This window comes from Notolepis coatsorum (genome assembly GCF_963971535.1).
Source record: "Notolepis coatsorum genome assembly, chromosome: 3".
Lineage (NCBI taxonomy): Eukaryota > Metazoa > Chordata > Actinopteri > Aulopiformes > Paralepididae > Notolepis > Notolepis coatsorum.
In genome coordinates, this window is record NC_140167.1 from 96,470,078 (window position 1) to 96,492,122 (window position 22,045).

At 41.7% G+C, this 22,045-nt stretch overlaps 1 protein-coding gene across 1 annotated transcript in view; it reads right to left on the reverse strand.

The window, feature by feature from the left end:
- Positions 1-22,045, reverse strand: part of LOC311225925 (dynein regulatory complex protein 11-like) — a gene marked incomplete at both ends in the record, with an annotated part of 65,021 nt that overhangs the window by 34,036 nt on the left and 8,940 nt on the right. Inside the window, 8 exons of the mRNA XM_084311316.1 lie at positions 877-952; positions 1,628-1,729; positions 1,932-2,016; positions 3,922-4,127; positions 13,021-13,092; positions 15,325-15,504; positions 16,036-16,158; positions 19,944-20,271. Coding sequence (XP_084167442.1) covers positions 877-952; positions 1,628-1,729; positions 1,932-2,016; positions 3,922-4,127; positions 13,021-13,092; positions 15,325-15,504; positions 16,036-16,158; positions 19,944-20,271 — 1,172 coding nt within the window. The remainder of the gene's footprint in view (positions 1-876; positions 953-1,627; positions 1,730-1,931; positions 2,017-3,921; positions 4,128-13,020; positions 13,093-15,324; positions 15,505-16,035; positions 16,159-19,943; positions 20,272-22,045) is intronic.

The following is a 22,045-nucleotide window of genomic DNA, read 5'->3' on the forward strand; positions in this document are numbered from 1 at the left end:
CTCACACACACACACATACACTTTCACTCCACACCCCCACACTCTCAAAGCACACACACACAAACCTACACACACGCACACATCCCCCCCCAACACACACACACACACATGCATACACCCTCGCCTTTGGTGAGAGATCCCACCAGACTAGCCCGGATCAAATAATTCAACTCATTATGACAAAATGCCACAAGCCAACTAATATACGACCAGGTCAACCACTGGTCGCATATTCCAGTCTCCATTAATCACAGATCGTTATCAGAGAGACACACATGCACAAATGCGCACGTAAATGTGTGTTCCACGCACTCATGCACGGCTGACATACAGGCTGACCAATACACAAGACACACGACGTGCACTGAGGAGAGACACCACATACACACACTGGACTAGGGGACTAATAAAGATCACCCTCACAGGGAAGGGGGGACTTCTCTGCTTTGACTGGACTGGACGGACGAGACTGCTGCACGGACTGACTGGACTCCACGGACGAGACTGGACTGACGGGCCAAATGACTTGACTGTTTTTTCTTTCTTTTATATACTCGACCGGCCGGTTGTAACAATCTAGATTTCAATTGTACCTTGCTATATTCACCTTGTATAAATACTTTGCTTATTCACTTTTATATTACATTGCTTGTTCAATTTTTATAATAAATACCTTCAAAAGTGTTTCATCTCTTATATTTTTAAATATCTTATTACAACTTTCACGATTGAGTCTAAAACGTGACACTAGTGAAAGGTTAACCTTCTGTAGTGTGGTAGTGAAAGGTTAACCTTCTGTAGTGTGGTAGTGAAAGGTTAACCTTCTGTAGTGTGGTAGTGAAAGGGTTCAAGTATGAGGTTTTCTATGGACCTTACCCACAAAGGTCTTGTGTCCCAGTTCCAAATCAGACAGGAAAGCAGAGGGCAGCATCTTCAACTCTACCTCCTCCTCCTCCTGTGGTTCAGTAGAAGGTTACGCCGGTCCATCTAAACACGCACTGCATTGCAATCTCTACCTGATCACATTATGGTGATTCGATTGAGCTAAATTCTCTTATTTAGTAGTATTAGTAATTTTTTTTATTCAGTCATCACACACAATACAATATGCACAATCATTCCAGACTGTCAACGGTCTTTGATTTTGGCAGTGACAGAAAAGGTACAGGCTGAAGTACAGGCTTATTCACATTTGTAACCTTCAATAATATCTATAGAAACCATTTTTTGGATAAGCAAAAGCAAATGACTCATTCTTAAATGTATATCAGCATTGTTCCACAAGTTAACCTCAACAATAGAAATACATCTCCTTCTAATCCCTTTCTTAGCTTTTTGAACAGTAAACTTACAAACGTCTCTCAAATCATATTTGCTTTCCTGTATTGGAAAAAAATACTTTGCACACAGTCCGGGAGTAACTTTGCTTTAGCACTGTACATTATTTGCATGATTTTTATAATAAACCAAATCATTACATTTCATAACTTTATAAACAGTGGATTTGTGTGGTCATAGTAATCAGCCTTATAAATGCTTTAGATCTTTATATTGTTCAGAATTCATAATACAACATAATACATAATACAAACATGATTGAAAACAACACAATTCCAGAACAACCCACCTCTTCTCCTCCCTTCCCTTTGTCCTTTCCTTTCTTTCCTTGTTCCTTCGGCTCTTCTTTGCTCTTTGGCTCCGCTTCGTTTGCAGCTAATTCCTCCATTAACTGAAACAAAGCGTATAGTTGCATCACCGGCCTTGGCTGTCATTTAATGATCACCTGTCGATTTGATTGACTGATTATTTTTTCTACATCTTTGCCTACCAAGATGTCTGCGATGATAATGTAATACAGATTTGAACTACTGTACAAGCAGGCTGTGAACTATAGTTTGACTGTGTGATGGGAGATAGATGCTGTACTATACCTCCTGGGGGGTTTTCTCTGCGAAGAGAAGAGTGGAGCCTCCGGCCTCTTGCTCTGGGTAGTCTGGAAAAGATCCTGTTGCATCACTAGAAGTAAAACGTGCAGGAAAGAATTACACATTATATAACCATCAACGTATCAGCACTTTGTGCCCCTGTGGCTGTTAAAGCGCTTGTCGTAATCATAAGAGATTATGATGTCCTAAAAAAGTATACATTTGAACAGCTGAGTTGGTGAGAGACAATCTCTCGGGCCCAGCTGTCCAAACAAAGCCAGCAGGCATGTCTTGGAACAGGATGCAGGCACAAGATAAGAAGCCCATACAAGGCCTTACAGGGTTATAAACAGTATAGTGTAAATTAACCCTGAGAACTATGCAGGGTTGGGGGTAACATGACAGGAAATAGCTGTTTTAAACTGACCAGGGTGTAACGGATGAGGGGTCAGGAACAATAGACTGTAAGCAAAGCCCTCAAGCCTGAAAATGTATGACCCTTCTTGCACCAAGTGGGTTACCAGATGTACTCATTGCATCAAGGTTTCAAATTAAGCCCTGCCCAGCAGAAGCGTATAGAAGGAATTCGATTAAGTAGAATATCTAGCTGATATTGATAACAAACTAATTCAGAAATGGGAAAAGTATGTTCTGTTCATTAATTTGAGTGACTGGATACTAAAAACGAGTTCAAACTACCAAGGATAACAGTAACAAGATAAGAATGCATTTAATTGGTAATAATCAGATGTTAAGTGATATGCAACTTACAAATTATAAACTGTTGTGTCCAATTGATGCTGAATGTTGCCAAACATTGTGAAATTATGTTTAAAGTGAGATGACAATAACCCTATGATTTCAAAATGACTTTTGAATGTTCTTTTAGTCAAAATCAACAGCCTAGATTTCAGGAAAAGTACTACGGGAATGCTTCTTAAAAGATATAGCTTTAAAAAATAATTAAAAAAAAAAAGAAAAAGAAAAAAAAGGATATAGCTTAAACTAGATATACTACTTTGAAATAAAACAATGTTACTGTCTATATTATGATAAAACTGAATTCTGCCTGTCACGGGATAAGAGGAGTGGTCTCGATGTCATCCTCTGTCGCAATCTGGCTACAAAACGGTGATTGGATGAACCAGTTGCAGGCGTCATGGAGATGACGTTTGCGATAGGCGTGTCCAGTTAGGTTTTTAAGGCCGATGCCGGAGGAGGGGACACACACACCAGACGAGGAGACGAAGAACAAACCTACACTACTCCGTCATCGATGAAGATTGAAATACCACGTGTCTAGCTTACTTGATTGAACTTTTGAGACATTTATATCCAGCTTAATTCGACTACTTGTGAACACCAGTAACTTTTGCTTTAGACGATTCTAACGAAATACCTTGTTATAGTGGCTTTCAGTTTGGATGGACAGAATAGTGTGAGTTTCCAGGAGAAATCATTAAAACTCCTGGCATTGAATGCACTAAGAAGCAGTTGTCTGACGTCTTGCTTATTCGCACGCCTACACCTGCATCCGAGACCAGGGGTCTCAAGCAAGCACATACGCAGAGTAGGAAGATAGGTTTTCCACATGCTTTATAAATAAAGTTGGAGTGGATGGATTGGATTGGACCATCAATATATTTTAATCAAAATCACCCTGATTGGGGAAATGCTCTGTGTAAAAAGAGGACTAAAAATATATATTTTATTGTCAATGTCCATAAGGCAATTGCAGTGTATTTATTCTGCATATATCCCTCCTAGATACACATGGTAATAACTTACACTTGTGTATTTCATGAGATGTCAGAGCACAGGGGGTCGCCCCACAGTTGCAGTTCCCCTGGAGCCTTTTGCTCAAGGGCACGTAGGCAGACTGTGGTCACCAGCCACCCTTCAGTCACTGACTCATCGTTCTGCCAGTGCCTGGGATTCAAACCAGAAACCTTTCGGTCACTGGTCGGCCTCTGTTAACCTCTCTGTACGATCTTACCGACATGCAAAGAACCACTGCCGGATCTGCTCTTGCATGGTCTCCTTCATGTCCGGCCCCTCCACATCTCGCAGGTTTCTGGTGATGGCCACCATGGACTCCTGGTATTCCTCCTCGTTCTCTCCCTGTTTACTCCATCTGCGAGCGTTGATAGCCTGGGCGGAGGTTGTGGCAGAGGCGGGCTGCTGCTGCTTTGGGTCCAAAGCCTGAGAGAAGACATTCATACAGCGTCACTAGGATACAGTGTCTGTCTAACAATGTATACAAATTATGGAGAGTGCAAGACTGCGTGTTGATGGAACTTCAAGAGATTTATTTAAGAGATTTATTAGTCACATACATACACGAGACATGTAGTGAAATGTAGGTGGCCATGCCCGCCTTGATTGTGCAAAGAAATACAAATAAAATTGATAATAAATAGACATGATAAAAGGTACTAATATAAAATACTATACAATGCTAAGCTTACGAATTAAAGGTAATGAGTCCTATATACACTACTATACAATATGCTATACAATATAAATGTATGCTATATGTAACTATACTAACTATACTATACAAAAACATACATTTATGTTTTTTAAATCAATTTGAGTCTAGTGTCATGTCTGTTTAACTCACCAAAGACAACCAGTGCCGTGTCGGTTTAACTCACCAGAGACAACCAGTGTCATGTCTGTTTAACTCACCAGAGACAACCAGTGTCACGTCTGTTTAACTCACCAGAGACAACCAGTGTCACGTCTGTTTAACTCACCAGACACAAGCAGTGTCATGTCTGTTTAACTCACCATGCCCAGAGACAACCAGTGTCGTCGCCGACGGCTTCTCAGTTACAGTGGGTGACAATATTGTCACAAGGAAAGACGAAATTACATACCTAGGTTCCATCCTAGAGGCAAATCTTTCCTGTGACAAAATGGCATCCAATATAATAAAAAAAGTCAACAAAAAAGTCAACCAACGAACTAGATTCTTGTACCGGATCTCCTCTCTGGTAAACAAGAATACCCTGAAGACTCTGGCAGGAGCACTCATTCAAGGGTACTACGACTATGCTTGCACCTCATGGTACCAAAGTACCTCAAAGGCACTAAAAACAAGATTACAAACATCACAAAACAAACTGGTCAGACTACTACTTGACCTTACTCCTAGAACCCACCTCACCCCTGCCCACTTTGACAACCTAGGATGGCTTAGAGTAGAAGACAGAGTACAGCAACTTGCAATGGGCCTGGTCTACAAGATACACTACACGACTAAGATACCCATGTACATGTCAAAATACTTGCCAAAGGTCAGTGAATACCATGACCACAACACCAGAGGGAGCTCCACAAATCATGTTAAACCCAGATTCGGCTCAAACAAGGGACTAAACACGTTTCGCAATTATGCCACATCAATGTGGAACGCCCTACCCAAAGCTGTAAAGGAATGTGAATCACTACACACTCTCAAAGAACACCTACGGGAGACTGCAATTCGAAACTGGCCCCTGTAAATGTCCTAACCCAACCCCCTCCAATGTACAGTAAATGACCTAACCCAAGAATACACGAGACCCTCTTCTTGTAACCAAGTATGGTTTCGTCGATATTCCAATGTACAGTTTTGCTTGTACAGTTGTACAGTTTCCCCCACCCCGCCTACCCAACCCAACCCCACCCACCCCACCCACCCAACCACCTCCAATGTACAGTCCGCCCCCCACCCCACCTACACAACCTCCTCCAATGTACAGTTTCTACGTCAAATGTATATACTCTTTTTTAGACTCATTTTGTATCACAAACAGTACTGTATTTGTAAATCTGGTATGTCATAAACGTATAGATGTAGCAGTAGTACTGTCTATCTCAGGGGTCAGCAACCTTTTTGACATGGAGTGCCTGTTTGAAATATAGTTGTAACTAGTGTGCCTCAACAATATTCCATGCATCATAATTTTTTTTCTCATAATCAGGTCTTTTTAATGATAATTTTTACATTATTACATCATTATTGTTATTGTTATTATTAACAATATTATTATGATGGTTGTATCAACCCTAAATCTGAGTTGGGGGGGGGGGGGAATGCAATGCAGACAAACAGCTGCATACAGTGCGACCATTTCACTCACATTTGCCCATTCATTTTTGGACACATCACACACCATCGGTGTGTGTACTGTACGTGTGCTGTCATAGCTCCACCTACAGGCCTAATGGAGAACACCAGGAGAACACCAGGATGTGAATGGAGGGTGAATGTGAGGTATATCGTGTAAATAAGTTTTGATTGATCGCAAGACTACACTGTAAAAAAAATATATTAGTTACCAGAACTTAAAAATATTGAGTTCAGTTACTGTGCATTAAGGTTTTCAGTTTTCAATCCATAATAAGTTAACAGAAAAATAAGTACACAACCACATTATTTCATCCTAATAAAACTAAAAAACAATGTTTATTGTCATTGTTTTAAGAACACAAGTTGACTTGGTAATACTCACATTTTGAGTAAAAAAATGGCTTTTAACATGTGCAATGTTCAATGAAATAGAAAAATAAATAATACAATTTGTTGATTAATCCCACTGGTCACAATGGTGACCGTAATAATGTTTTTGTTATAAGGCTCTGCAAATGTTACTGAATGATGTAGCAATGTATTTCCAGTTAAATTGAAATAATAAACAAATAAAGGGTCTCAATTAAATATGTGGAAGTAAAAAGAACCTGTGGGAGGATTTCAACAAGATAAATGCGACACCAGTGCAAAATAGTTCACTATAATATTTCAAAGCAAAAAATAAAAAAAATAAAAAAAAATTTAATAATTTTTTTTTTTTTCTTTTTTAGTGCTGCCCCCTGTGCCTATGCAAATGCCCCCGCGTGCCTATGCAGGCACACGTGCCTAGGGTTGCCTACCCCTGGTCTATCTGTATGTCATGTATGTCATATGTTATGATGAATTGAAAATGGGGGACCCTGATGTAAACAAGACGAAAGTCTAAGAGACACCGGGTTTGACTCCGGCTGTCGGTGTTGCCTCCGGCTTGGGCCGCCGTCATACTAATTCAATTGGCAGAGTTAGCGGGTGGAAGTCGATGGGTGGTAATCTGGACATTGTGGACAGCGACTTGTGGAATAATAGAATGATTCCCCAACTCTCTCATGTAAAGACATTCCCCTCCCCTGTATCTATCCTGTGTGTGTCCCCCCTCCCCCATTTTGACCTATCAAATGGGACCACCCCCCCCCCCTTTTAACTATATAAGGCTCCTCCCGAGAACAATTCAAGGTCTTTTACCTGGGTCATTTCAGCTGATCACCTGGGGCGAAGCCCTCAGCCATTCTCTCTATGTACTATATATATATCTATCTGTTTGGTTAATAAACCTTGTTATTATCCAAACCTCGGTTGACTGAGAACATTCTTCTTCAGGATATCCACGAATATCCCACAATTGGCGTCTACGAACTTGTGACGGACTCTTTGCATCCTACCGGCGTGCTGTATTGTTTCATCTATACAGAGAAAAGTGAGTATAATAGATGGTCGACCAAAAATGTATGGCAAGGAATTAAAACCTTCCCGCTTTTCTCTGTGCCAGGTGAATGTTGCAGAATGTTGTCAAATATTGAGATCATGGCTGAGTAAGAATAGCATGTATTGAATATCTGGGCTGTATTGAGATTTGTTACCGGGGAACGTGTGTACCCGGGTCCTTATCAGGCGGTTCTGAGAGGATTTGCGGGGTTGTAAGTGCTATTCCCGGATAGAGCTGGTGCCGACCAAAAGCTAAGGCACACAATAAAGGTTGTTGGATTGCTAACCCAAGTCTAGCTGATGCAGACTGAAATATAGGCAACAAAAAAAGATACGTGGGCTTATTAGACTTGATATCCTTGGAAAACGCTACTCTGTTAGAAACGTTCTGTGATTCCTCTGCAAAGAGGCGGGAAGTAGGACCGAGAAGCTGATAGAATCATAATTAGATTTACCAGAGTAACGTTGCAACCTCAAACTAAGCCCACAATCTCTTCCATTCCTGAAAACGATATATTCGGATTAGATTAACCAATTGATCATATAGATAGCGGGAAGGTGACTATGCGACGTCCCGGTAGTACGTGAATGTACATTAAACGGGACATTAGTCGCGGGTTGAAGAGACAGAGAGTGTGATTAAACGGTATATATAATCCAATATAGCGCTGTTAAATTTCGAAGTTCAGGTTCGGTCGTTATGCGTTAATAACGGTGTATAGTGTATATCGAGGGTAATCAAGCCTTATCGCAGCATGGTGCTGGTCGATTAAACAAACAGCGATCCAATACAATCAGGTATATACACACGTTAACTTATATGTATTATTGTTTGTTTGTCTGTTTAAGTCTCGTTTGTATGTGCACAGTATTATAGAACCCGATATCGCGCCGAGCATTGGGAGATGAGTTAAAGTTATGGGAATAACATTGGGGTACAACTCTCGCGACATGCAAAGTCCGGTTGGGAATTGTAGGTTTATGGTTTCTGTTTGTTTACGTTTCACATATGCACAGGCGCGTTCATTCGGTACAAAACGCTGGTTTTAGGTGAATTCCAGGCTATTGAGAGCTCGCGGAAAAGTACTGCATGGATTGCAAAGCGTTATTTCCGAGGTGAATGGGAACGCATGAACGTCGCTTGGAGCGATGACGTCATACTATGTGCGCCATGAACTTATGATTTTGATATGAAGCTATCCATGGGCGAACGTAAAGTTTAATATGCCCGAGGCCGAGGGTATATAAAATCCACATGTAGTATATGTTTTATTTGTATGTGTAAATACGCGCTGCAAGGGGGTAAGATAATATGGTTATACAAATAACTGAACTGAAATGTGAGGATCCAACGTGAACACAACAGCTTTTTCCGGTGAGTATGAAACAAACCTTGATGATGCATGACATAACTATCTTTTCATTTGCAGTGAATTACAGCTATGCCATATCGCTTGAGTGATTGTTTTGAAGTCCTAATGTAGATGCATGACATAACTATCTTCTCATTTGCAGTAAATTACAGATATCCCATATCGCTTGAGTGATTGTTTTTCATTACTGTACACGTTATAAGTCACAGAAAGCTAAACTCAATGCCTGTTTCAGATGTGTAAATGTATCTGTGGGCGCGCAGGCAGGCTCGCTCCTCATAAATAGGTTTCTATATCTTAGAAATGTGCACAAGGCTAGTGATAAGGCAAACATGCTATGTTTATTCAACAAATAATTTCTATTTTAAAAACAGTGTATGTTTTAACTCCCACGTCTCTATTGTTTTGATACGGGGTACCATAGAAAATCATGCATCATAACTGAACACAACACAATTTATGAGTAACACACACTTACTCCCAGTATAAGCGATTAGACCTTATATAGATAAAGACTAGATGATGTATGTTTGAACTCAAAATCAAAGAGAACACACTCAAAAATGGTCTTAGGAGTGGAACATTAACATGTGTTTGTATTTACAGTCTGGCTCTGAGGCGAGATGCAGAACAGTGCAGGTCGACACCCAAATTGTATCACAAAAGACAGAAACTCCAACAATTGCATGTCAACATAAGATTCAATCGAAGATGGTGTGGAGCTGAAAGACAATCGATTGACCAGTTTAAAACAAATCTGCATCCAAACACCCACATGTAAATTTTGTTTTACAGAAACAAAGCTATTCAGAGTGGGCACTTGAAACCCAAGGGGTATGGCATGAGTGAGACAAAACAATGCAAATGCCTGCACTCTGACCACACGCTTGGTGGACTCACCTGACAATAGATAACAGGGAACCACAAAATGCATTGAATGAAATGTTTTAAAAACAAACATCCCCCCTTCATTGGTACCTGATGAATGCAGTCAGGAAATTACAATTACTCACAACTCTATTTTTTCCACTAACTAATAACATGCATGACTCTTCTTTTAACAAACTAATACATTTCTATGACTGCAAATATCAAACCACCAAGAGGTACACAATTATTATCAACAACATTGATCATTTAACTGACACTTTTATCCAAAGCGACTCACAGGTTCTGTGCGACAGGACATCAGGAAGGGCACAACTCTATCAACTGAGTAACAACGTCCATCAAAGTGTCGAGTGCTACAGTGTAGGTTAGTTTTATTAGGATAAATGCATGACAGTAAGGTTAGTTAGAGGTAGATTTTATTCTTGGTGTATTAGAGGTTAAATTAATTAATACTACTTAGATAGACGAGACATTGAATGAGTATATTCCATGCAAAATACCTGGCTGCCTAGAGGTTTTTGTTGTGTGTTTTTCTCTATGCTTACAGAGCGGCGAGAAAATTGCAAAGAGAACCAGAGAGGTCACGACCCAAACACCGTTAAGGACAGGTTAGTACGAAGATGCATCGACTCAATGGTAAGTAAAATAAAGAACATGCATAATGGTATTACACAATGAAAAACTATGAATTGAATTAACCCTAAATGATTTTCTTCTTTAGCAGAAAGGCGTTGAATCATTTATGTGAGGAGGTTTTCTAAGGCAGTTTTCATCATCCTCAGATCATAAATTGGTGAGAGGGCAGGACGAGTGAGACGACGCGTGACCTGAACCACGAACGACGGCGGGACCAGGCAAGGAGGAACACAACCCAGAGACCAGGGCGACCCACGGCAGCAGAGGACCACGAGGGACGCCGCCAAAGAGCTACGGACACAACCTGAGAGAGCCGCCATCCAACCCAGCCCACACGACAGACGTCCCCAAAGGAAGGGGAGCAGACACAGAAAGGACGACATGCTGCGCCACCCCGGCAGCCTACGACAGACCAAGGCCATGTGTATCTCCACCATCCGTGTGAGAGAGAGCGTCTGGCAAACCTTCGCCCTCCACTAAGCGGTACCGCGATAACAAGGAACGGAAGGCCGACCATGTCTCTGGGCCTGATAAAAGCCAAGCGTGAGCACAGTGGCAGACATGTGATGGCGGTGAAGAACAACATAGACTCCAGGAAAAGAGTCCACAAGGCCACTACCGGTGACCCTGTGACCCTTGACGAGGCACACAGGAAGTGGATGGTGACCTCCTATAGGCCCCCTCTGAATGATGGAGGAGTGAATGTTCCCGACTGCACCGTCAAGAAGAGAGACATCATCAGAGACCTGTGGACCAAGAGGCATCTGAACACATTGTCCACATTATTATGTATTTATTTAATTTTTACTGTGTTACTGTTTGGCCCTGCCACACGACAGACAGAGAACAGATGGTCAACAACGACGTGACATCATTCAGATTAATACCTTCACGAACAAATGCAGCCTCAAAATTGTATGTATCTGGAAAATGATGAACTAAAGATGTGATGAAATTAAATCAATGAGATAGCATTAACAATGCCAAGTAATAATGAGCTAAAATGTATTGCTGAAGGAAGAAGTGGTCACATGGTCACATTACATCACATTTGAATTACTTAAGTTACAAAATTGTCTGATTCTAAGTAAAGACCAACAAAACTGAGACAATCACAGATGAAAGTGACACTCAAACTCAGGTTAAATACAACTGGATCTTAAGTAATTTCATCAAGAATCATTATAAATTGTGCATATATATATATATTTTGAACATTTTCCCATAATCAATCATGTTAGTTTTTATTAACCACTAGGTTAACGGTTTTCAATCTTATTTTGACACATTAGCCACTAAGGTAATGTCTATTGTAAATATTACTATGTTTGTATGTGTACAACCATGATCTTAGCTCCCATAGATATTATCATGAAGACACATAGTTACCACTTAAATGGCTGAGTCACGACATGAGCGACTGGAGGTAGGCCAAGATATGTGCACAGCTATAGCTTCTAATGAGTATGTTAATTGTTGTTTGATATCAGAGTTGAGGACCACTCATTGATATAGGTATTTGAGTGGCTAAATCAGACCATTATTAATAAAAGAAAAGGGTGATATTCCCACACCCCACATCTCTGATATCAAAATAACACAGACTAGTCCAGTAAATCATGTCATGAATCACGTATGTAAATATTTCTATTTTAAACTGTTATGCCAACCAACAGATCACATTGGCCAAAATGTTAATTATTTTAATTGTTTTCTATTTCATTCATTATCTGATAACCGATGAATTACATCGGTCCCATTCTATTACCATATCTATTCACTCTTACCTGTTCCAAATAATCCTGGTATAATATATAATAATCTCACCCACATTATAATAGAGAAAAGTGAGTAACTGTGGAATAATAGAATGATTCCCCAACTCTCTCATGTAAAGACATTCCCCTCCCCTGTATCTATCCTGTGTGCCCCCCCCCCCTCCCCCATTTTGACCTATCAAATGGGACCACCTCCCCCCCCTTTTAACTATATAAGGCTCCTCCCGAGAACAATTCAAGGTATTTTACCTGGGTCATTTCAGCTGATCACCTGGGGCGAAGCCCTCAGCCATTCTCTCTATGTACTATATATATATCTCTATCTGTTTGGTTAATAAACCTTGTTATTATCCAAACCTCGGTTGACTGAGAACATTCTTCTTCAGGATATCCACGAATATCCCACAGACTCCTAATGGTCGGTTGGGGGACGCCTGCACAGCAGAGACAGGAAAATGGCGGGGGTAGTGTGAGCCTCCCACACGTTACACCTTGCCAATAAGAGTCCGCGCTGGCAGGTGAAAAGATGTGACAGGCTGCCTCCGCATGTATCGGAGGGGACATGTGATGCAAGGCTTCTATCCTCCCTACAACCGACCAGTGGGGGGCATATGCGAGCAATGTTCAAGACAGGGGAGGGGAGAATTGGCACGGCTAAATTGGGATGGGAGAAAATTTTGAGGATAAAAAAATGGATACAAAAAAAAACAAGACGAAAGTCTTTCTCTGGTCTGCATCCCCTTAACGATTGTGTGTATTGAGCTGTACTGTATTGTACCCATTCTGCAATCTGTTAATAAAGTTTTCAATCAATCAATCAACTCGTGTCTGTTTAACTCACCAGAGACAACCAGCGCCATGTCTGTTTAACTCACCATGCCCAGAAATATCAGCTCTTCCTCACGTTCCTTTACTGTCCTCTTCCTCTGTATGTAGCCTTTCCACACCTGAGAATGAAGTCTTCATTTGTCATCATTTGTATCTTGTAACAATGGGTCTCATTCTCCAAATTTTTTCAAAGAGTTCTCTTGGAAGACTTATCTTGGAACCGACTGAGACAGAATCAATGACAAGTTCACTCTGAGTCCCGAACGTGCTGGGCTGAAACGGTCACAGCTGTGATATGATCTGATATCTGCTTGGAGAATGGCATTATGTCTTAAACTCGAAAGCGCGTTCCTGTTCAGGTCATTTGCATACAAAACAACGCCTCCAGAGCCCCTTATAAGGTAAAGTAATGACGCAGCTGTGTGGGAATGGATGCGGAAGTGCCTTGTGAGTCTTGCGCAACCCATCGAAATGAGATTAGATTAATGTATTGTCATCATATATAGTACAGCTCGTGGTACACCTGCCGCAGCGCAGCACACACACACACACACACACACACACACAAACACACACACACGCGCAGTATACTGTAGCCTACGGCGTAATGAATGAACGCAGTATAGGCTTATTATTCCATTAATGCCTACGGCGTAATGAATGAACACAGTATAGGCTTATTATTCCTTAATGACTTGTTGCATTAGGATTTAGTAGATACTATATGCTCTGCCCTACGTACAGTATAGGTACAGTCTGTACTTATACTGTACGTAGGGCAGAGGCAGTGCATATATAGTATCTACTAAATCCTAATGAAACAAGTAACTAGAATATATTAAGCCTATACTGTTCATTAGACACGTAGTCCATACTGGCTCACACAAGACTTGTTATGGAATATTAATGCAGTCTATTTCCATGCGATTAGCTTTAGTTCTTATTTATTTATCCACTGTCATTTCAGTGTTGGTGTATAGGCTATATAGTGTATTTCAATATAAGTTTAATTGATTAATAATATATTCGAAGGAATGCAGGTTTATAGCTAGATCAACCCCCTCCAATGTACAGTAAATGACCAAGCATGGTTTTGTCAATATTCCAATGTAGTTTTGCTTGTACAGTGCCTTTATTTTTCCGACATCAAATGCGTAATTTCTTATCGTACAAATATTGTCATATTTATTTTAATTATGATTAAGTAATTAATTCCAAGGAGGCCTGTAGCTTTAACATGAAGGAATCACTATGAGAACACAGTCAAGTTAATACAATTTTCAATTAGTCAATCAATCATAAGCGTGCTCCTCAGCTTAAATGGGCTAAACTCCCACAGGGACTGATGGCCAACTTCTACCACTGCGCAGTAGAGAGTGTACTCACGTATGGACTACTGGTGTGGTTTTCTAGCTGCACCAGGGCAGAGAAGGAGGCCCTCCACAGAGTGGTCAAGGCTGCAAGGAGGATCACTGGAGCTAGCCTCCCAGATATCTCCACAGTCTTTACCTCCCGCTGCCTACGTCGAGTAAATAACATCTTACAAGACCAGTACCACCCAGCACACCATCTTTTTCAACTGCTGCCCTCTGGTCGAAGGTATAGATTCATCCAGTCCAGAACCAGCAGACTGACCAACAGCCTCTATCCACGGGCTGTCAGGCTGCTCAACGATCAACATCAACTTGCCCCCCCCCCCCCCCCCCCACTTCCACATTACAACAATAACTGTGAACCGGACTTGCATTGCTGCACTATACACTATTTCATCCATTGCAAGTCAACGCCCCCCCCCCCCCCCCTCCTTCCATTAACTCACTGGACTGTCACTGAAATATTTATATTTATATTTATTATTTGCACTAGCACTAAATGCACTTGGGACAATGATGGTATGTTATTATTATTGAGGACATTGGGACATTGATAGTTTATTATTATATTACTATTATTATTGACATTATTATTTTACTATGCTATATTTTATGTTTGTATGTCAGTGGTGATGTTCCTAACAAATTTTCATTGTACCAACAATGACAAATAAATATCTATTCTATTCTATTCTATTCTTAAATCTGCTCTCAGCCAGGCTCAAATCTGATCTCAGGAAAATTTGGGGACTTGCGCTACCAGCCCTAATATGTCTTAAATGGCCAGAAATCTGCCTAAGAGAAAATTTTTGGTTGTAAATTCGTTCGGGAATGAGACCCAATGAGAAGTTGTACATCTCAGAGCTCGTGTCTATGAAACCATCTGTATCTAGCAAGGGAGGGAGGGAGGGAGGGGTAATGTACAGTACGTAGTGATGTAGCTACATTACCCCTCCTGATGAGCACGGTGCACAGTACCTTCTGGATGCAGACCGCAGCCAAGTCAATAGCAGCTGCCCCCAGATCCCTGTCACGGTCCAAACGCTGCCTCTGGACCCTGTGGATCTCCTTCATGGCCCTGGTGCGCCCCTGGCGAGCTCTCTCTGCTACCTGGATGATCCTAACCGCCTCCTCCAGGTCCATTGTTAATGCTACAGACTGACAGGGACAATAGAAGTGGTAAACTGATACTGTAGTAATATGTAGATCGGTGGTTCTCAAACTACGGGTCGCGACCCAAAGTGGGGTCGTGGGTAGGTGACAGCGCATTGGCAAGTACATTTTTTTAAATAAAATAAATACATTTTTTTATATATATTTTTTATGTTCTGGCAACATATTTTGGCTAAATATGCCTCGTTTTATAAATGTGTATTGATACCATAGTGCTGTAATATAATTGTCTAATAAATATGCATGATCAAAGTAAAAAAAAATAGCTTTTAGTTTGATATTCCTTAATTCCACATTGAAATTACACGATACATTAAGTGTGGGGTCGCCAAAAAGAATCCAAAATAAAATGGGGGTGTGGTATAAAAAAGTTTGAGAACCCCTGATATAGATTATACTGTAAAAATACTGTAATCTTATTTTTTTAATGAATGACCAAGTGAATAGTAAATAACATGATCAAGTACAGTATGTTATTTTTTCCCTCGACTGAACTGTAGCCAGTGTAGAACTCACTTGGGGTCTCTCTGGAGTACCTTCCATCCTGTTGAGGATGTCCTTTAACGTCGCCCTTCGCTCCTGGAGCATTTCGCTGCGTTCACTGATGAAATAGCGAGGGATTGGGATCACTATGTCTGCCTATAAGGGGAAATCAAAGACAACAGCTCTCATGATTTGGTGGCAATTGAAGAATCTATAGCATTTCTTCTTTTTTGGGGAAGGGCATTACCATGAGCCAACCTTTACAGTCCCTGCCTGGTTATGAAGTATGTTAAGTGAACAGACTGCTGGTCACTTCTGCCCCCAAGACAGCACCGTTATGATATTTAAATCCCTGGACTCTGTATATTATTCTGCCCTCAGATTCATCACTAATGATAGATACGACACTCATCCCTGTGTCCTTTATGAGAAGGTTGGTTGGTCCTCTCTGATGGAGGTGCAAAAAAACACTGGTATTTGTTCATTTTTAAGGCCCTTTTTGGTAAGCTACCTCCTTGGTAAGCTACCTCCCGGACTGTCATCATAACCCGGACTGTCACCTACACCCGTCCTACCCCTTGGTTCACCACTGAACTTCGCACCTTGAAAGCGGTTGGCCGCCAGCTGGAGAGGCACCGCAATAAATCCAGCCTCACTGACCATCGCAAGGCTTACAAAGACCATGTGGGACGGTATAAGGATGCCTTGGCCAAGGCCAAGACTTTCTACTACTCCACCCTCATCACCAACCAGCAAAACCACCCCAGACGTCTTTTTATGACCATCAACCGCCTGCTCTCCCCCATTGTCACCCCTCACCCTTCAGATGCCACCGACCTCCCCTCAAAATTCCAGGACTTCTTTCAGGGAAAAGTGGATTCCATCTACCTGTACCACCATCTCTCAATCCCTGCCCCCCCCCCCCCATTCCACTCACAATCCAATGTGTGATGGGGTGGGGGTGCTGGGCACTTCACCCCCCCCTGTTCTTAATCCGCCTCAGTGCTCCCTCTCCTCCTTTGCACCTGTCGACGCTCTCCCAGGTGGCTAAGCTGGTCACCAAGGCCAAGGCCTCCACCTGCTCCCTTGACCCCTTACCCACAGTCCTGGTCAAAGCTGGCCTACCTGCCGTGTGCCCTACTATCATGGGAATAATTTATTCCTCCCTGGAATCGGGCAGGGTACCCTCCAGCTTCAAGACAGCATCAGTCACGCCCGTTCTGAAGAAGCCTGGTCTTGACCCAGATAACCTTGGGAATTACTGGCCGATCTCCAACCTTCCTTTCTTGAGCAAGATCCTGGAAAGAGCAGTGGCCGCCCAACTGCACCAACCCCTGTCCAACCATGAGCTCTATGAACCCTTTCAATCTGGCTTCAGGAAACACCACAGCACCGAGACTGCCCTCACCAAGGTCACCAACGACCTCCTCATTGCCTCCGTCTCTGGTCACATCAGCCTCCTCATCCTCCTGGATCTATCTGCGGCCTTTGACACGGTCTCCCATTCCATTCTCCTCAACCGCCTCGCTGACCACCTGGGTGTTACTGGGACTGCTCTAACCTGGTTCGAGTCCTACCTCACTGACCGAAAACAGTTAATCTCCATCTGCAACTCCACCTCTGCCCCAGTCAACTAAGGTGTGCCGCAGGGCTCCGTTCTTGGTCCACTCCTCTTCACAATCTACATGCTCCCCCTTGGTCACATCATCCGGAAACATGGTCTCAATTTCCACTCTTACGCTGGTGACACTCAGCTCTACATCAGCACCTCACCCTCCACTCCTCTCCCCCCACAGCACCTCGTCAACTGTCTCCTTGACATCAAGGCCTGGTTGTCATCCAATTTCCTGAAGCTAAATAGCAAGAAGACTGAGCTCATGGTTGTGGCCAAGCAGTCAGGTCCGGAAGGTTGGAGATCTCTTCCTTGAAGTGGATGGCTGCCTAATCCACCCTTCCCCAGAAATTCACAACCTGGGCGTCATACTGGACTCCACCCTCTCCTTTCATTCCCACATCAAAACAATAACCAAATCAGCTTTTTTCCATCTCAGAAACATTTCCAGACTCCGGCCATCTCTCCCCGACTCCGTAGCAGAGACTCTCATCCACGCTTTCGTCACCTCCCGTCTTGACTACGCAAACTCTGTCCTCATAGGGCTACCCAGTAATGCCCTGAACAGGCTACAATATGTGCAAAATTCTGCTGCCAGGGTTCTCACCCACACCAAGTCCTGGCACCACATCACCCCCACCCTCATCCACCTCCACTGGCTTCCAGTCAAGTCCCGCATCAATTTCAAGATCCTCCTCATCACCTACAAAGCCCTTCACTCCCTTGCCCCCCGGTACCTAGCGGACCTCCTCCATCCCTACATCCCGCCCCGGAGGCTGCGGTCCTCTGACTCCGGTCTCCTCTCCATCCCCACCATCAACATGCGGACTGTTGGTCCCAGAGCCTTCTCTGTGGCCGCACCCACCCTCTGGAACTCACTCCCTCCAAACATCCGTAGTGCTACATCCCTGCACTCCTTCAAATCCCAACTCAAAACCCACCTTTTCACCAAATTTGTAAATGACTCTGCCTGATTTCCCCTTTTTTCTTTCGTTTTCTTTCTTTCTTTCCTTTTGATTATTATTTTGTTGTTACGTTGTTCCCTGTCCCCCTCCCTTAGCTGTTAAGCGCCTTGGGTCTCCTGAAAGGCGCTATATACATTTAAGATATTGATATTATTATTATTATTATTATTATTATTATTATTATTATTATTATTATTATTATTATTATTATTATTATTATTATTATTATTATTATTATTATACTAAATCATGATTGGAATGGAATGTTGGTACCTATGGATCCCATTCTAGTGACTGGCTGGTGCTTAAGGTCCAGTTTGCTCGTAAACAGGCTAAATATGCATTTTGCTATGATGCCCCTAGCTCATGGAATGAACTCCAACAGTCCTTAAAGCTTGAGATTCTCCCCTCTGTTTCAGAGTTTAAAACCTTGATCTCCAACCTTTGTCAATCAAGTTGTACATGTTTTAATAGATTTGTTATCCTTACTACTTTTATCCTTACTCGCCTTGTTGTCTTATTGTTATGATTTTATGTGCTGTGTGATTTTATATGCCCTTTTCTTTGCTTATTTCTGTATGTACACTCGACGTGACTGTAAATGAGGGAAACCTCAGTTGCCTTTCGAGTTTAAATAAAGGTTTAAATTAAATAAAATATTTATGTTGACTGTTAAACTGTGTGGGTATCAAACAGGAGGAAAGACTGTCGGGTTTTAAACTGTGTGGGTATCAAACAGGAGGAAAGACTGTCAGGTTTTGGGCTGTGTGGGTATCAAGCAGCAGGGAAGAAAGACTGTCAGGTTTTAAACTGTGTGGGTATCAAACAGGAGGAAAAACTGTGAGTAGATCAGGTTTTAAACTATGAAAGACTGTCAGGTTTTAAACTGTTTAAACAGTAATTGTAATTGTTTAAACTGTTCTGTAAAGCGGAGCACTGCACTATTGCATTATTTTACTCTGTCTATTTTACTAACTATTTTATTGCACTGCACTATTTTACTGTCTATTATATTGTACTCTTTTATTAAAAATGTTAATTGTCTATATTATGAGTAGGCCTATCAGTGATAATCAAACCATAAATCAATATAATCAAAGAGGCTTATTAAGATGTTAGATCCTAATGTGAAAAACTATGTGATTTAATGTTCTATGCCTTACCTTGAATTTGTCTATTTGGCTGCTGTCTATTTTATGCTCATTGTATACTTGTTTTATGTCTGCACTTCATGCATTGCTCTTGATCTGCCAATTTTTTGTAAATTTTTGCCTATGTCTTTTTTTTACTGCTGTGAAGCACTTCTTGTATGAACGGTGCTATACAAATAAAGTGTATTATTATTATTGACTGCTGAGACTCACAGGTGTGAGTTTCAGATCCTGGACGACATCATCCAGGTTGTGGTACTCCAAGAACTCTTTCTCCACCATCTCGTGCTTGAGCTCCAGCACTCTCCCCATCACGCCCTCCAGGACCCCCCGGATCGCGCGTCTCTTCTGGGGGTGGACCCCCTGGTTGTAGGCCTCCTCCAGCTGCCGGAAGATTAGAATGTAACGTACGTAGAGGATGGCCACGCGCTGGACGAACACCACCCGGTCCTTTTCTGGACGAAGGGGCTCGACAGGGAGCTCCTGAGTCAGCAGACTGCTCAGCTCCACTTGGGCTTCTGCCCATTGCTTGTTGTACGCACTGGAAAGAGATAAGATGAGATCAGATATTCCTTTACTGATCCCCTTGGGGGAATTTAGGCATTATAGCAGTATGGGGGCGGGGGGGGGGGGGGGGGGTACAGGTATGGGCATGCCCGGCATGGTAATAGTAAGACATAAATACAGGCAATAAATATTATAGTACAGTAGAAAGGTAAAAATAGGCAGTGTAAACAATATAATTAACTCTGAATATAAGCATATGAGCAAGTAGGCAGTGTGATCAAAGGTGCAGATGAGGGTCTGTAATATGCCCTATCAGTTATATTATACATTACAATAAATATGGTTACAATAACCACTAGAATCTAAATATATACTATGAGTAAGTACAGTATACACAGGTGCAGTATACACAAGGTATACCCTAACCAACATGATATATATGTCATATGTGTGCAGTTTAGGTGGGAGTCAGACACACTCAGTGATCACATTCCTAGTAGTTCTCAAGTTCTGCTGCCATTAGCTCTCTGGCTATGGAGGGGAATTAGTTGAGGCCTAGACTGGAAAAAATAAATAATCTTTATGTATAAGTATGTGACAAAGAGTCAATATAAAGGACGTTTTTCTTTTTAACATGGGGCCTACAAGCACATCATCCGCTACTGGTGCAGAATAACTTCACTAAAATGTGACTTCCATCTTTTCCCTGTAGGGATTGATAAGGCATACCTACCACATTGAAGAGGGGATATTCATAACCTCTTATTAGAACTGAAACAAAATACAAAATCAGTTGTTAGAGGTTGGGATGTCCGATATTATTACTAGACAATTCCGCTCTGGGAAATTGTGAAAGTGTGGGTGATGCCTGTACACCGCCGGCCAACGGTAGAGGGTCTGTATTGTCTCTTTCCACAGCAAAATGGTCGGCAAGGCACCTTGGTTGAGAAATGCAGGCTTCAATCTATGTTGTTTAGTCTATCTGTTCAGTACTGTTCAGTACTGTTTCAAGATGCACAATGAGATCTTCTGAGAGAATTGTTGAATAGATACACAAATGTTCTAGAATGTTTGATTATGACATCATACTGTGACATCACAAATGTTCTAGAATGTTCTATGACATCATACTGTGACATCACAATGGAACATGTTTGAGTGCCATTTGAATAATATAATTAATGTTTGGTAAGGCTGTCCCCGAAGCCTGTTTTTGGGATTCAAACTTCGCCAGGGTTCTTCGAACGGACGTTCGAACCTTTGTTTTTAATTAAAAAAAAATATATATATATATATGAGTTTTTTTTTGTTTATCCTCAAACTAAATCCTCAATTTGAATAAAGTGGTTCAAACTTCGTCAGCGTTTTTCGAACGAACGTTCCAACCTTCGTTTTTAATTAACATATTTTTTTTTAATAAATAAAAAAAATGTATATCCTCAAACTAAATCCTCAATTTGAATAAAGTGATTCAAACTTCATCAGGGTTTTTCGAACGGACGTTTGAACCTTAGTTTTTAATAAAAAAAATAAAAAAATAGTCAATTAGACAAATCCGCGCTGGGAAATTGTGAAAGTGTGGGTGATGCCTGTGCACCACCGGCCAACGGGAGAGGGTCTGTATTGTCTCTATGACAAACGGTTAAAAAGATACAAAAAGGGGGCGCGGCCTAAGGACGTGGTCAATATAGACCAATCAAAGAGGATATCCCTACTGAGTACAATGGTACAACCCGCAAGTCTCTATGACAAACGGTTACAAATATACAAAAAGGGGGCGCAGCCTAAGGATTGGGGGAGTGGTCAAC